The sequence below is a fragment of the Pipistrellus kuhlii genome, unplaced genomic scaffold (assembly GCF_014108245.1).
Source record: "Pipistrellus kuhlii isolate mPipKuh1 unplaced genomic scaffold, mPipKuh1.p scaffold_m20_p_14, whole genome shotgun sequence".
NCBI classification, from domain to species: domain Eukaryota; kingdom Metazoa; phylum Chordata; class Mammalia; order Chiroptera; family Vespertilionidae; genus Pipistrellus; species Pipistrellus kuhlii.
The window spans coordinates 42,184,704-42,200,540 of record NW_023425449.1 but is presented as its reverse complement, the minus strand read 5'-3'; the positions used below and the strand labels follow the sequence as shown (position 1 = coordinate 42,200,540).

The following is a 15,837-nucleotide window of genomic DNA, read 5'->3' as shown; positions in this document are numbered from 1 at the left end:
TTCAATAGTAATGTCTTGGCACTGTAAAATATAAAGTTTGCCTGGCTGGTGTGCTCAGTGATTAAGCATCAACCTATGAACCAGGAAGTCATGGCTTGATTCCCAGTCAGGGCTCCATCACCTGTGGGAAGCGTGCAGGAGGCAACGGATTAATGATTCTCTCTCATCAATGATATTTCCATCTCTCTTCCCTCTCCCTGCCCTCTGAAATCAATAAAAACATATTTTTAAAATGCTATCTCTAATATATATATATATATATATATATATATATATATATATATATATATATATATATAAAATCCACTAAAATGTAGGCTCAAAAAGAGCAGGGTTTTGATTTTTTTTTTTTTTTTTTGAGATGGGCTACATCTCAGGGTCTAAAATAGTGCTATCATAGACAGTCACTTATCTAACAACTATTCAATGAGTTACCTCCTTTGTTCCAGACACTGTCTTATGTGCCTGGCACATATAAGTGAAAAATCAAATGAAGATCTTTGCCTGAATTACAAATGTTATTCAACATAAATGTTATTCAAAATAAAAATCTGTAGAGAAATTGTCCTAGGCACTTTTATGCATATTATGATAACCTTGTGAGAATCCCAGAACCCAAGTTCTTACTACACTATAATATTACCTACCTTTTAAAGTTATTTTTTTAAACTGTCCTTGGAGTCCTCTAAACAAAAGTGTCTTAAAAGTAAGTATCATCACTGTAATTTTTATTTCATAGAAACTTGAATGCCTACCATGACTTAAATAAGCAAAGAACAAGACCTTCCTGTGTTATACACTACAGCTGCCCACAAACAGACATTTATCAGAATTCTTGATTATCATCCTTCAGGTCATTACTATGAATCTTTCAATTCCCCAGGCTAATTTATACTTCATCAGAAGGATTAACCACAATTTGAAAACGGGTCTTGAAACTGTTGTTGCCAATGCCAGTTGGGTATTTTTCTCCTTTGTTGTTGTTAGGCAAATGCTGTATTACAGAAGATAAAAAGGGTAAAATGAATAGAGGTGGGGGGAAAGGGAAAGAAATGGAAACAAAGGAAAATCTGGAATCATGGTCACAGCACGAGGAATAAGCCCAAAGACAAGGAATCAATGTTGGCTCTTCTGTAGGAGTCGCGTCATGGTGAATAAACCCTGAACTCCTCCTGTTCATCCATTGTCCCGGCTCTAAGGCTGGCCGGTGACACTTCCTTGGAAGATGCTCTTGGCATCCTTCCCGGGGAAGATGCTGTGGCGATGGGAAAGCGGTGCCCTAGGACCGCCGGCAGAGGGGAGTGCCAGAAGCTCGGGAGGGAGACAGACCCGCCCCAGCGCCCCAGCCAACGCCGGGGGCGGGGAGGCCGTGGCTGCACCGAGGGTCCCCTTTGCAAGGAAAAGGGAATCTGGCCGGAGGCTGTGCTCGCCCACAGGACAGCGGGACTCAGGCGAGACCAGAAAATGGTCGGAAGGGACTCGCAGGCGTGTGCCGGCGGCAAACCGGGCTCCGGGTGGGAAACCTCGACGGAAGGCCCTACGAGGGGGGAGCCTGAAGGTCACCAGTCCCACCGCGGCGGGGGCTCCCGGGCTCCCGCCCGCCCGCCCGCCCAGGCCTGCGGGGGCACCGCGGGGTCCGCTCCGGACCGGACCCCGCCTCCTCAGTACCAGTATTCAGGACCCGCAACTGTTCGGGGCCCGCCCAGCCGCCCGGCCCGCGCCCCCGCACCCCGCACCCCTCACCTTCCGGTGCCTCCATCGCGCCGCCGCCGCCGCCGCAGGCTCCTGGACACTCCGCGGGCAGCGCCCGCCGCCGCCCAGCTCCCGGCTCTCGCTGTAGCAACGCGGCCGCGCCTCCCACCCGCTAACATCCCGGGCCCCCATTGGCTGGCGCTGGGGGCGGGGGCTTGGAGGAGGGCGGGGCTTGGAGGAGGGCGGGGCTTTGGGAGCACCTCCTGCACCTCCCGCCGCCGCCGCTGCCGCCGTGCTGCTTCCCGCGGGCTGGCTGGCGGGCCCCGGCGATTCGGCCGTAAACCTGACCCCGCGGCGGGCTTTCCGCCGCCCAGCTCTGCCTTTGTTCGGCTCCAGCCCTGTGGCCCGCACAGCTTGTCCTCCCGTCCCCACGATCTGGGCGCCGCATGGGCTCCCCGCCGCCCGTGCAGTTCCCGTCCCCGCCGCCCCCCCCCTGAGGTCTGGTGCACCCACAAGCGAGCCAGACGCACGTCCCGCACGCGGCGGCACCCTCTCCAGTTTCCGCCTTGTGGGCGCAGGGGTTTGGTGACCGGGAGAGCTAACACGGCGTTCTGAACTGAGCCACCTTTTCCTAAGATAACCACTTCCTGTGCGGGACGCAGAGCTGAGGTTTAGGGAGGGAGCACTTGAAAACAGCTCCCTCACCTGAATCTGACCCTCCATTTGAGCACCCCGAGTTCAGGGAGCCTGCTGGCCGCACCATCATGGGGTAGCACGCACGCTAAGTTATAGGGGTCACTGACCTACACCTGAGGAATGAGGCCTGTTGCTGTTGGTCATAACCAACTGGGAATGAAGGTGTAGACTTCCTAGAAGGACTGTGCCTGCCAAAACGGACTCCTTGTGGTTAACTGGGCCCAATTAGAATAATGAGATCTAGCAGGCAGTTTGCAGAGGGCTCTCCTAAGGTGCTGCCCCTTCAGCCCTAGCTCATATGTGCATCTTCCCTGGTCACTCAGAGTGGCTCTGGAAAGACCAGTCACGATGTGCAGTTCTGACCAATCAGGACAGTGCTACCTAGACCTATCCAGTTGCAAATATAGATTCTCATTTGCATAAAAGTGGACCCAGTAGGGACCAGGGCACAGAGGTCTTCCCAGGGTTTCCACCTGAAACTGGGTATCCCCCGGGAAGGCGTAGAACTGCCTTTCCCGCGGTGGAGGTGAGTTTCTCTAGTTCTCACACTGCACGCCAGACTGCGGACACCTGTTGGCACTGGCCTGGTGCAACGAACTTGTTGGCAAAGGGAACTTCAAAACCAGCTAAAACCTTTGCTGAACAGTTTAACACATTTCACCAGGATTACATTTCTTAGAAAACTTGTTGTGGCAGAGATAAACCATATTATTTAATTGTCAAATTATATTTAAATATTATTTTCATAACAAATCTTACATTGATTTTTTGCATTAATCTACTCCATTGGAAAGTTTTGACATTACATCTAACTGTTTACTGTGAAAGGTACGTAACTTCCAAATAGTACTTGTCGTAAGTAGCCGTTAGGAAACACAAGTCCTATTGTACTAATACATTCAAATAAAGTATTATGAACACACACTTTCAGGGGGACATCAGCTCTTACTAGAAGGTGGCTAATTGCATTTGAATGTGGTCTGGTCCTTCTCTTACATGCAGTCCTATAAGGGAAACTTCAGCCATGCCTGCTCTTCCCCAGGCCCTGCTCCGTTCTCCTGCTTCTCTGAAATCTGAGCCCCTGGCCTTAGCTGGCCAAACTGCAATCACGCTTGCCACTAAACACCCTTCCCCACCACCATCCCAGGCTGAGTGTATTGTAGAAAGGCCCTTTTCTCACTGCTGCTAAGACAAAGTTAGAATTGGGGGAGCGGCAACTTTAAAATCAAGGAAGAAAAAAGCACACATAGAAGAAAAGCCAGATAAAGAGGCAGTTTACAAATTCCAAGTTCTTGGACTGAAGTCAAGATAGAGTTTCAGTTGGTTGACTCACACCTTATTGGGCATAAAAGCTGTAGTAACAACAAAACAATAATAATGATCACAATTTTAAAAATCACATTAGACACGTTTTAGGTCTTTTTCATATATTTACTTATTTAATCTTAAAAACAGTTATAAAAATAGGCACAGTAAACCCTTGATTTAGTGAACCTCGAATTCACAGACTTTGGATTTAATGGACAAAATTTCTGGTCCATATTTCATATGTGAAAATTAACACCCTGTTAATTTTAAAATGCTTTTAACCAAGACTTCCTTATCATTAAATTCACAGGGCATTTTTGTTATTATTTTATTATAAATGAACTGTTATTTTGAACAACTTTTAGAAAATATTGCACATCTACAACCATAGCCTACATATTTAAGTCCAAGTGTAGTGCTGGTAAACAGTGTTCTGGGAATGACTAATACGTGATCACACTGCATCTGGAGTGGTAATTGGTTCTGTTGTCCCGTGGCCTGACTTTCTGCAGCAGTGTTAACCCAAAGGCCCACACTTGCTAAGCCCCACTCTGCATTTGTTTACTCCCAGGGTATGAAGGCACACATTTACTAGACTTATTCACTCTAAATTTAAAATTACTACAATACAGCCCTCACTGGTTTGGCTCAGTGGATAAAGCATCAGCCTGAGGACTCAAGGGTCCCAGGTTCAATTCCTGTCAAGAGCATGTGCCTTGGTTTAGGGCATATACCCAGTAGGGGGTGTGCAGGAAGCAGCTGATTGATGTTTCTTTCTCTTCGATGTTTCTAACTCTCTATCCCTCTCCCTTCTTTCCTGTAAAAAATCAATAACATATATATTTTTAAATAAATAAAGAAAATTACTACAATACATCTAGAAAACTTTGTGAAAGTAATCTTTTCGTACATACTTAATTTAACTACACAAACGTGTGCATAAGTGAAAACAGATGATAAACTAATTTGTCCATTTTTTAACATATGTATGTATTTGGAAAACCTACTTTATTATGTAATGGTCTTTAGGCTTTAATGGATACCCCCTCCCCCCACCTGAATTAGTCTGTTATATTAAGGTTTTACTGTAATTTTTATTTTTTTAGAATTAAAGTCTTCATGTTCTAGATAACTCAGAGAGACTACATTTTTCACCACTGCTTCACTGCTGAAGGTTAGCGTGGCTTTAATCTCTGATCTGGCTGGTTCTACCTTATGACAATTTCATGGGATCCCTCACCTCCTTCCTCATCTTGCCTTCTAGCTGCCTCGAATGTAAAGCCAATGCTTAGATATGCTATTTAAGGATGATTTGGGTAGTCTTTACTCCTGTGAATCTTAATTCTCTACCATGCCTGCCAGTGTCCTCCGCAGGATTGGGCTCCCAGCACTCCCATGCTACGGCCACCCTGGCTGCCCCATCTTTCCTCTGGCCGGACTCTGGGTGCAGACGACAATTTCCTGTCTGCTATCCTGAGCTTCTTCCTCTGCTTCCTACGTGCGTGGTCTGAGAGTCTTTCTGGTCTTAGTGTTTTCTTCTGAGTTTACATCTTCTCTGATTCATTCCATTTTTCTGATGTAGTCATTCAACAAATATTTGTTGAGTACCAATAATGTAGGCCCTTTTGTTACTAGCCAGTTACAAAAATGAATGAAGCTCAGTTTCTTCTCTTATGCTTCTAAGTTCTTTCCTGTTCACATTTTTAGCTGCCAAGTTATCTTTTTAATTGATGATAGCATTCCCAGATGAATATGTATTAGAGATCTTCCCACCTCCTCTACAAAAAAAAAAAATAATAATAATAATAATAAAGAAAGCACAGGTTCAGAGATATTTGCTGACTCAACCCAGATCCCAAGACTAGCAAGTAGCGGCCTCTGCCTCTGCCAATGCCTCCACTCAATGCAACTTGGTCCAGTCTAATTAGCATATTATGCTCTTATTATTGTAGATCATTCTTTCCACTTTGCCTTCTTTTCCATTCAATCACCATTCCCTGGAGCCAGTCTACATCTTTACTGCACCTTCCAAAGGGCCGAGCAAGCTACGTATATCTTTGGCTTCAAAGCTCCAGCCTCCTGTTGTTCTTCCACAAAGATCAATTTCCCTTTCAGAGACAACCTTTGGCTCTCATTCAAATTGCGAAACACAGCTAAGTGAGATTTTGAATCTCAATAAGAATCTAACAGAAGTTTTTCAACTCTGCTACTCAGTGTGTCTCTTCCTCCCACAGCCTACAGAGGAATAACCCATCACAATCTAGTATGTAAAAATGAGTTCATACATTTAATAATTGTAACAAGATGATAATTTTCATCAATAGTAAAAGAAACATATTTCCCTTCCACGTGGGGAGAAGGAGCTGTTTTTAATAGTGATTGGGGAAGCCCGGTGAGTTGGCTCTTAGCTTTATTTTGTAGACTGGAGTAAAAACAAAATTCTTTTAAGTGTTCAGGCAAATTTTAGTGCTAGTTCTGAAGAAGAAAACAGCAAGAGAAGAAAAATTAGAGGAACCCGAAGCAAAATTCATCTCCTTCATTGAATGGAGGGCTACTCCACTGACAGAGTGATAATAATGATCCTGTCTTTCTCCAGAAGGAACCCTTGTCCTCCTCAAAATTAATCCCCAGCTGCAAAAGGAAACGTTTTATAGGCCTTCAGGTATGACCCCACCCCCCATACCTTGCCACCACAATTCCAAATCTCAACCGAAAATCTATGAATCCAAATACTTACTGAGATACTGCTAGGTACACAACAATGTTCTCTCCCACTGGAAGCTCCAAATACGTTTCCCTGGCCCCTAGGAAGTGAACCACCAGTAGTGGAAGCCCAGGGAGAAGACATAATGAGGAGCAATAGGAACAATGTATTTTATGTCACTGAGACTTAGAGAGATTGGTTTCAGAAAGACATTTACATCAGTGGAACAATGTAAAAGTTTTTGTAGATATGTAAAACTTAAGTTGTGTCTTGAAGGGTGTCTTTGAATAGGTATAGATCCCCGAGAATAATGGAGTGAGGGCCTAAGTCTCCTTAAAAAAGTAAAGCAAGCCTGCCTGAAACCGGTTTGGCTCAGTGGTAGAGCGTCGGTCTGCAGACTGAAAGGTCCAGGGTTCAATTCCCGTCAGGGGCATGTACATTGGTTGCGGGCACATCCCCGGTAGCGGGTGTGCAAGAGGCAGCTGGTCGATGTTTCTCTCATTGACGTTTCTAGCTCTCTATCCCTCTCTCTTCCTCCCTGTAAAAATCAATAAAATATATTTTTTAAATAATTAAAAAATAAATAAATAAATAAATAAAGCTAGCCTGGCAAGTTCTGGAATAGTCATTAAAGAAACAAGACCATTAATATGTTTTTTTGTTTATTTTTTTCTGGTTTAAATTACATTTTTTCCTGGTTCAAATTACAAAGTACAAGCATAGTTATATAATTTATATTTTTTCAATCTCAGGTGCAGGTTGTTAAGTTAATCATACTTTCTAGGATATAGCACATACATTAATTGTCTGTGCAATCACATCTTTTTCTTTTTTCCATTTCATTACTTTTCCTTCCATCCTTCATTTTAACTCTATTCATCAGCCTCTTCACTACTAGCACCATTATATTGTATTTAAGCTGTAAGCTCACAGATATTTCTGGATATATGTGGTTTCCAGGAACTGTTTTATATATGCATTGCTTTTTAATTTATATTCATGACAGTTTACTACATTCTTCATTCAATTTGTATTCTTAAATAAATATTCATTTAGGGATTCACTGATGCTGCTCCATGTAACACTGGTTTATTGTCTCTGAATGCTGGGCAGTATTGTACCCACCACATTTTATTTACCTGTTTCTGCAGTGAGGGGGACTCGGTTGCCTCTAGCCTGCAACCACAATGAACATCTTTGTGCCTATCCCCTTATGAACCTGGACTCCAGTTTCTCTGGGACGCGTCCCTGGCACAGATAACTGGATCACAGTCACTTCCAGTAGGCATGCCCAGATCGCTGTCCACAATGACTGTGCTGGCGTCTCCTCCCATCAGCAATGCGCAAGAGCGCCCATCTTCCTGACTCACCAAGAGCTGGCTCACTGCTAATTTCTGTCAACCGGTTGAAAGGCAAGAGTTGGGAATCTCTTCATATACTTGCTCATTCATATTTGGCTTTCAATGAATTGCTTAGTTATATCCATATTTTACATTAAGATTCTCATCTATTTTTATAGATTTGTACATTTCTTACATGTCCTAGATATTAGCTCTTGCTAATTGTGATTTGATAGATCCTTCTTTTCCCTCAGTTGATGGACAGACATAAACCCCACCTGAGGCCAGGCATTCCTGAGCTCTGAACCACCAATCAGCACCTGCCAAATACCCTAAGCCCCCATTCCTAAGTCCCTAGGTCCCTAATCAATCAGCGTGTGCTGAGTGCCCTAAGCCCCGCCCCCTATCCTTAAAGGTGCTTGTAAGCCCCTCGCTCGCTCTCTTCTGCACCTCTCCGTGGAAGCAGCTGGCAGGGGTACCCTTCCCTCCAATAAAGCCTGTGTCCTGCCACCCAGTCTCCGGTCTATCTTCTCTATTTAATCTATCATGATTATTTAAACATTTTTCCAGTTTGTCAAATGTTTGATAATTTTGCTTATGGTGCCTTTAACTGAACAGAAATCCTTTAATTCTATTAAATTCATCAATATATTTTCTTTAAAAATTGTGCATTTGAGTTTTTATTAAAGTTTTCTTCGCCTCCAGATAGTGAGGGTATTTGCTCCTTATTAAGCAAAGCTTCCTGGGGCCTTTTTAAAATATATATATTTTTATTGATTCCAGAGAGGAAGGGAAAGGGAAAGAAAGAAACATCAGTGAAGAGAGAATCATTGATCCGCTGCCTCTTGCACCCTCCCCCCCCACCCCACCCTCATCCTAGCCTCCACCCCTGCCCCAGGAACTACCTGGGATCAAGCAGGCAACCAACTGCACAACCCAAACATATGCTTTGACCAGGAATTGAATCATGACTTCCTGGTTCATAGGTCAAAGTTCAACCATGGACCCACACCTGCCGGGCTTCCCAGGCCTTTAAGTATGTTGCATTGCAGATAAGTATCATGTAATGTTGGTGATGTCAGGGTATTTATACTAAGGACAAAGAAAGAAAATTCTCCTATTATAAATCACCTTAATGAATATCTTCACACTTCTTTACAATTTTAAAATTTTGTGGCTCTGTTTGTGAAAACAATTAATTAAATATTATTCATTCTGCAGTTACCTTTTAATGGAAATGGCTATATGAGAATTCACCCTATGAACACCTGTTAATTACTAACGTAATTGAATACTTGGTTTTGCCTTATGAACAAACAAGAAAAAGTGAAAAACCAAAGCTCTCATTTTCATTGTAGATACACGTGTTTTTAGAATTACCTGCCTTTAACTATTTATACAAAAGCCCTCTTTTGCAGACCTGTCTTTCTAGAAAAATTCTTTGTTTGCAGTTTTACTTTGAAAGTATAAAATTCTAGTTGCTTCCTTTTTACTTATAATGTATACATAAATTATAAATTTGGTAAACTGGCTATCTTATCCTATGAATCCAACAATTGTTTGCTTGCCGTTTCCAATAAACAGAGTTGCGTAAGCCTATGTACATTTATGTTTCTTAGCAGCTAACAGACCATCAACAAAACAGAAATAGAAGTCTCCTCTGGCTCTGTTTTCAAACACAATAAAGCTTACATTTTCATAAGAAAGAGGAATTCAGATAATGAAATATGAGTATTGCTAAGAGCTTAACTTACCTATAATTCAAGAAACACCAGTTTTCTAAGAATTAGAATACTATAAAAGATTATAGTGGATGTCAGTCAGACCTTCTTTGAAAATTCAGAGAGAGCTCTTGCCACCTTTGCAGAACCGGTTATTATTATTTAGTCATGGACGTTATTGACTGCATCAGTAACAGGCAGTTATTGCCCTTCTCAAATTGCCTTTTCTGGAAGGTGCATCCAGCTTCTGCTAATGAGAATGTTGGCTGATAACCCACAGCTACCTCATTCCCTAAAGAACTGCCCTTCTTATCAACAGAACTGCCCTTCCTCCCTAAAATTAGGCCTCATCATCAGGAGGGCAGCCACAGCCAGTGGGCTGACACCTCTGCTGCCCTCACCTGCCCCCCTCACTCAGAGGAGCCACCTCTAACAATCTCTCTCACAAGGAGCCCCCTCTGAGGTCTCTGCTTCTAGGCAACGTGACCTCAGCCCACGTTATAGATACATAGTCTTGCCCCTCTAATGACCTCGTGCTGCTATCCAAAGCGATTTCAGCCTGTGCCCAGCTGTGCTTGAGTTGATGGCCAGGATTTATTCAGAGAATTGGAATTTTTCATGCTTTTGAGAATTCTCTACATTTTCATAGGGCATTGACAGTTTTGAGAAACATAGTTTAATACTTAGCCAATGATGTTCAAAAAATATTTGCTAAATTACTGAATAGATCTGAGTGAATGGTGAGGTATTACAGTTCTTTTCAGTGGGCAGAGAGGTTTTATTTAACACATATGGTTATGATTAATATGTTACCGTGCACACCGTTTCCCATATAGTCTCATGTGGTTGGTTGGCTAAACCAAGGAGAACTCAGGACTTCTGCTGGCTCTTTGCCTTCAGGCTGTAATTATGTCTCTTTATTTGCAAATTTTTACATAGTTTAGCCCTAGACATTGTAAACATAAAAGCCCGTGACCTCTTTAAATCTAGGGAATTGAGCTACAAATCTAGTGAATTGAGCTACGACATGTGAAGAATATAATACATGACAAATAGCAACTAAATAGCATAATTAAGGGGCAAATGAAAGCTTTAGGCAATAAAGACTAAATATTCGTGATAGGGAGATTATTGGAGACTGAGTTTCCAGGGAAGGATTAGTAGAAAAGGTTAGGTACAGAGAATGGAAGACCTACTAGTACAGAGATTTACGATCTAGATAGGATATTAGGATATAAAAAATACTAGGGATACATGTCATACATAAAATGCACACAATGCTGGGATGAAGAGTTCAGGTCAAAAGAAGCAGGGGAATTATAGGGAAAACTGTCTACATGGTTTGGAATTGGGGAAGTTTCTTATAAGAAATGGATTTTGTATTTTTTTCTTTTAGAATGTGTACAATTATGACAGGTATTTTAGGTAGGGGGTTGATTTCAGGAGAAATCGAGGTTAAAAAAAAAAAGCAGGAATGATAATGGCAAATTCTGACTGCACCAGTAACTGCCCAGTTTAACATTTATTTTATATACAATGGAGGGTCTTCAGCCTTGATGGTTTGGGGCAGGGTGAGACATTTTTTAAAATGATAATCTAAGGCACATGTGTCAAACACAAGGCCCGTGGGCCAAATCCGTCCCGCCAGGCCTTGCAATGTGGCCCGCACCGTGCTGTCACCACTGCACTCCGCTGCGTTTCCATCACAATGACAGTTTATGACTGTTCAGTAAACCATTCGGCCCGCGATTTAGGCTGGATTTTAGATTTTAGCCCCTTCTCTGATTGAGTTCGACACCCCTAATCTAAGGTGACTGCAGTAGAGACAGTGAGCAGGGTGGTATTGTGGATGGACATGAAATGACCCAAACCTAGCGTGATGATGGTCTTTTGTTGGGGACAGATTTGGTAAATCAGAGTGTGTGGTTTTATCATACAGCAGGTCCTCAAATATCGTTGTTTTATTCAACATTGTTTCATTATAATGTTGATGGGAAAACAAATCAATTCCCAGCCCAGGCCCTATCTACATAGGGTTTGCATGTTCTTCTCACCTCTACATGGGTTTCTCGACGTCTCAAGGTGAATCAGATGTCTACATTGTCCTAATCTGCGTGAGTGTGGGGGTGTAAGTGTGAAGATGTGAGTGTGAGGGTGTGAGTGTGGGGTGTGTGAGTGAAGGTGTGAGTGTGGGGGTGTGAGTGTGGGCATGTGTGAGTGTGAGGGTGTGTGAGTGTGGGGGGGTGTGAATGTGCGTGTGTGTGAGTGTGGGGATGTGAGTGTGAGGGTGTGTGAGTGTGGGTATGTGTGAGTGTGGGGGTGTGAGTATGAGGGGGTGTGAGTGTGAGCCTGTGTGAGTGTGAGTGTGGGATGTGAGTGTGGGGGGTGTGAGTGTGGGGGTGTGAGTGTGGGGTGGTGTGTGGGGAGGTGTGAGTGTGGTGTGTGAGTGTGGTGTGTGAGTGTGGGGTGTGTCAGGTGTGAGTGTGGGGAGGTGTGAGTGTGGGGTGTGAGTGTGGGGTGTGAGTATGGGGTGTGAGTGTGGGGGTGTGAGTGTGGGGGGATGTGAGTGTGGGGTATGAGTGTGGGGGGGTGTGAGTGTGGGGTGTGAGTGTGGGAGTGTGAGTGTGGGGTGTGTGTGGAGGTGTGAGTGTGGGGGGGTGTGAGTGTGGGGGGGTGTGAGTGTGGGGTGTGAGTGTGGGGAGTGAGTGTGGGGAGGTGTGAGTGTGGGGTGTGAGTGTGGGGTGTGAGTGTGGGAGTGTGAGTGTGGGGCTGTGAGTGTGAGGGTGTGTGAGTGTGGGCATGTGTGAGTGTGAGTGTGGGGTGTGAGTGTGGGGTGTGTAGTGTCTCTGTGGGCAGGAAAAGCATCTTTTCCAGGGAAGGTCCCACCTTGTGCCCTGAGCTGCTGGGAGAGGCGCTGGCCACCAGTGAGCCTGAACTGGAATATGCAGGTTGGAAAAGAGTTATCTCACTTGTTTTTATTAATCTTTCTTACTAGTAAGTGTATGTATACACATTTATTTCAATGTTGAATATGTGAAGTGTTTTGGATCTTTACTGAGGACTTTGGAGATGTGCCTAGGAAAATATGTCATAGGAACTTCACTCGCATTTATATCAATGAGTCTGTGGTAAAATTGGTTTGTTATACAACGTTTCACTTAAAGTTCCAGTTTTCCAGAACCTATTGACAATGTTAAACTGTTTTTGATATCATCACTCTCCAGGACACAAGAACAGCTGACCCTTGTTCAAAGCAGGAATTAGGGGTACCCACCCCTGGGCAGTAGAAACTCTACCTATAACTTAAATTGGCTCTCCCCATACACAGATCCCCATGGTGTGTTGAATCTGCAGATGTGAAACCCATTATAGGCAGGGCCAACTGTATATTTATTATTTGAAGTGTGCAGGTAAGTTGGCCCATGTAGTTTAAGCTTGTTGTTCAAGGGTCAACTGTATACAAATCGTCTTTTGCCAATTACTCCAGCCACCCATGGGGTTCCCTAAATGGATTATCCATGAAAAAAATAGTAGAACAATGGGAAACAAAGTGCCATATTGGGCTGCAACAAAATACCACAGCCTGGGGCTCACACACAGAAACTGATTTTCTCCTGGTTCTGGAGACTGGAGGGCAGAGCTCAGGGTGGCAGCAGAGCCAGCTCCTGGTGCAGACCCTCCTCAGGGCGGGCACACAGCCCGCTTCTTGCTGCGCTTTCACAAGGTGGAAAGAGAAAGACCTCCCTCCTCTCTTCTTATACAGCCGCCAATCTTCCTGGAATGGAGCCCCACCCCTCTGACTTCCTTTAACCTCAATGACCTCCTGAAGGCTCTAGGGAAATGTAGTCACCCTGGGAGTTAGGGCTTGAACATGTGGATTGGGGAGAGGGCAACATACAGTCCATAGAGACATTGATTTACACATGCTACTGAATTATTAAAAAGTGACATGCAATGTGCATGGCCCTGTAATTTACAATGACTTCTCACTATTAAATGTCCCCCCAAAAGCGTGTGTGTGCAAAAGATGACATAGTGAGGCAGTGTGCCCCCCTGTGAGATGACTTCCTGAGTCAAAAAGGGTAAAAGAAATATTTCAAAGAAGGAATTCGCAGGACCTGCCCATGGATCGGATGAGTATTTTCTTCATTTTGTCTGTATGCGAGTATATACCTCCAGGAATATTGAAGGCAGCTTCTAACAGCACCATTAAAGTAGAATCCCGCCCCGTGACTCAGCTGATGAGCGTCAGGGGTTGGCTTTCCAGTTAAGAGCACAAGCCCAGGGGGCAGGTTCAGTCCCAGTTGGGATGTGTGAAGGGAACAACTGGTTGATGTTCCTCTCTCCTTCTTCTTTTCTCTCTCTCTAAAAAAAAAAAAAAAAAAAAAAAAAAAAAATCAATAATAAAATTAAAAGTATACATAAAACCTTACTATGAAAACCAGATACAAAAATAAAATTATAATAAAAATCTGCCTTCAATCAACCACATTTAATACATGCTCGATAGATATTTGTTGAATAAATATCTGCCAGTTTTACCCAAACTAGAATAAAATGACTGTAGTAATTGAGGATTAATCATTACTCCATGGCTTTCTGGCAGTTACATTTCCCCAAATGAGAAGGAAAACACGGAGCCACAAAGTCTCTTCATCAGATATTAGGAAGTATTCTGATTCTTCAGGAAACTTCCTCTTAAAACTGGTCTACACAACAGCTTATGGTGGAGCATGAGAATTAACGGCAATTAGAAAGTTAAGATAATATGTGGATGAGTGAAAAAATTGGAAATTCTAATTTGTAAAGTAGGGCAATTAGCAAAGAAGTTTATTTGAGACAAAGATACACATTTGGCAATTTATAATAATGAGAAATTTTAAAAAATGAAAAATAAAACCAAGTAGGTATTTTCAATATTACAGGAGATGTGTTTGTTAAAGAAAAACTTTCCTGACCAGTGTTGCTCAGTGGTTGAGCATCAACCTATGAGCCAGGAGGTCACGGTTCAATTCTCAGTCAGAGCACATGCAGGAGGCAGCCAATCAATGATTCTCCTGCATCATTGATGTTTGTATCTCTCTCTCCTTCTCCCTTCCTCTCTAAAATCAGTAAAAATATGTTTTTTTGAAAGAAAAAAAAAAGTTGGATTGCATTACTCTTTAGAAATGAATTGTTAAAGCCGTGATTTTTTTTTTGTAGCAAGATATTAATAACTAAAAGTTTTGATGATTACAAGTCAAACCCTTTATATGTGGGAAATTACAGAACAATGATAATGAGTTAATGATGATCAAATTGATGGATAAATTTAATCACTTTTCATTACATAGGATTCAACATTAAGTGAACTGGCACACATTTCCAAAACAAATGTTTACTATAACAAACAGTTATTGCCTTAGAGTTCTAAGCAAGAATGTCTCAGAACTATAAACAATGTTTTCACTGTTTTATGAAAACAGATAAAAATTAAATGGTGAGTCAACAGATTAAAGTTTTACAACAAAAAGATACAAAAGATTAAAATAGATATGACCTTAATTTTTTTATTGGGAATTATAAATATACAATAAACCTTTTATTTTTTCCAAAAACATTTATGGCAGTACTTTCTCATCCTTCCAAGATTTGTCATTAAATTCCTAACTGAAGCTTGTAGATTCTGGCTTCAGATGTATTTTTGCATCCAGAGTTGAAATGATTACTTTGGTACTCATAATTTCTATTTTGACATAGTAAAAAAGTAAACATGATTGGTTTTATATCAGGGTAGAGAGCATACACACAGGAAATCTGAATGTTAGGGTTTCATATGCCCTTCTCACTATTGTCATTTCCAAAGACAAACTAGCAGTCCCAATGAAGCCAAGACGTTTAAAGTAAATTCATGAGGTTTAAGAGACTTGCCTTTTTTGACCCTAGAGATGCAAAAATGGAAAGTCTGTGTTTTTTGTTGGAATTTTATTTGTTTCCTTTACACAGAGTGGAAGCAGCTTCATCATAAACATTTTATAGTTCCTCCTTACAGACAACCGAAATCAATTACAAAATTACCTCTTGTGTTCTAAAGGAATACTGAGCGCTTTGCCCAGTGGCCTGTGATGTGGGGCTGAAAATCAGCGTCATGGCAGCTTTTACATAAGCCCAGAACAGAATTAACACATCTGAGGCCCATCCATCCTGTGAGACTGTATTTAAATTTAACACTCTTTTCTGTGGCAAGTATAAGACTTTTGCCAGTTCATAGATTTCATATTCTCTTGGTCACATCTGACCCCTGGTCCTGCTGAATTATCAACTTTATCCACATGGTTGGTCTCAATGACCCTGATGTGGAAGTGAAATTCTTTTATTTAATTCCCTAAATGTCATT

The 15,837-nt window shown here is 42.5% G+C and overlaps 1 protein-coding gene across 2 annotated transcripts in view; it reads right to left on the bottom strand.

Annotated features, from left to right (window-relative positions):
• The window catches only part of ZC2HC1A (zinc finger C2HC-type containing 1A), a 54,387-nt gene extending 52,513 nt beyond the window's left edge, over positions 1–1,874 (bottom strand). For both annotated transcript variants that reach the window (XM_036437285.2, XM_036437286.2), the window contains exon 1: positions 1,744–1,874. In XM_036437285.2, coding sequence (XP_036293178.1) covers positions 1,744–1,759 — 16 coding nt within the window. In that variant the 5' untranslated portion in view covers positions 1,760–1,874. The remainder of the gene's footprint in view (positions 1–1,743) is intronic.
• Positions 1,875–15,837: the final 13,963 nt, after the last annotated feature.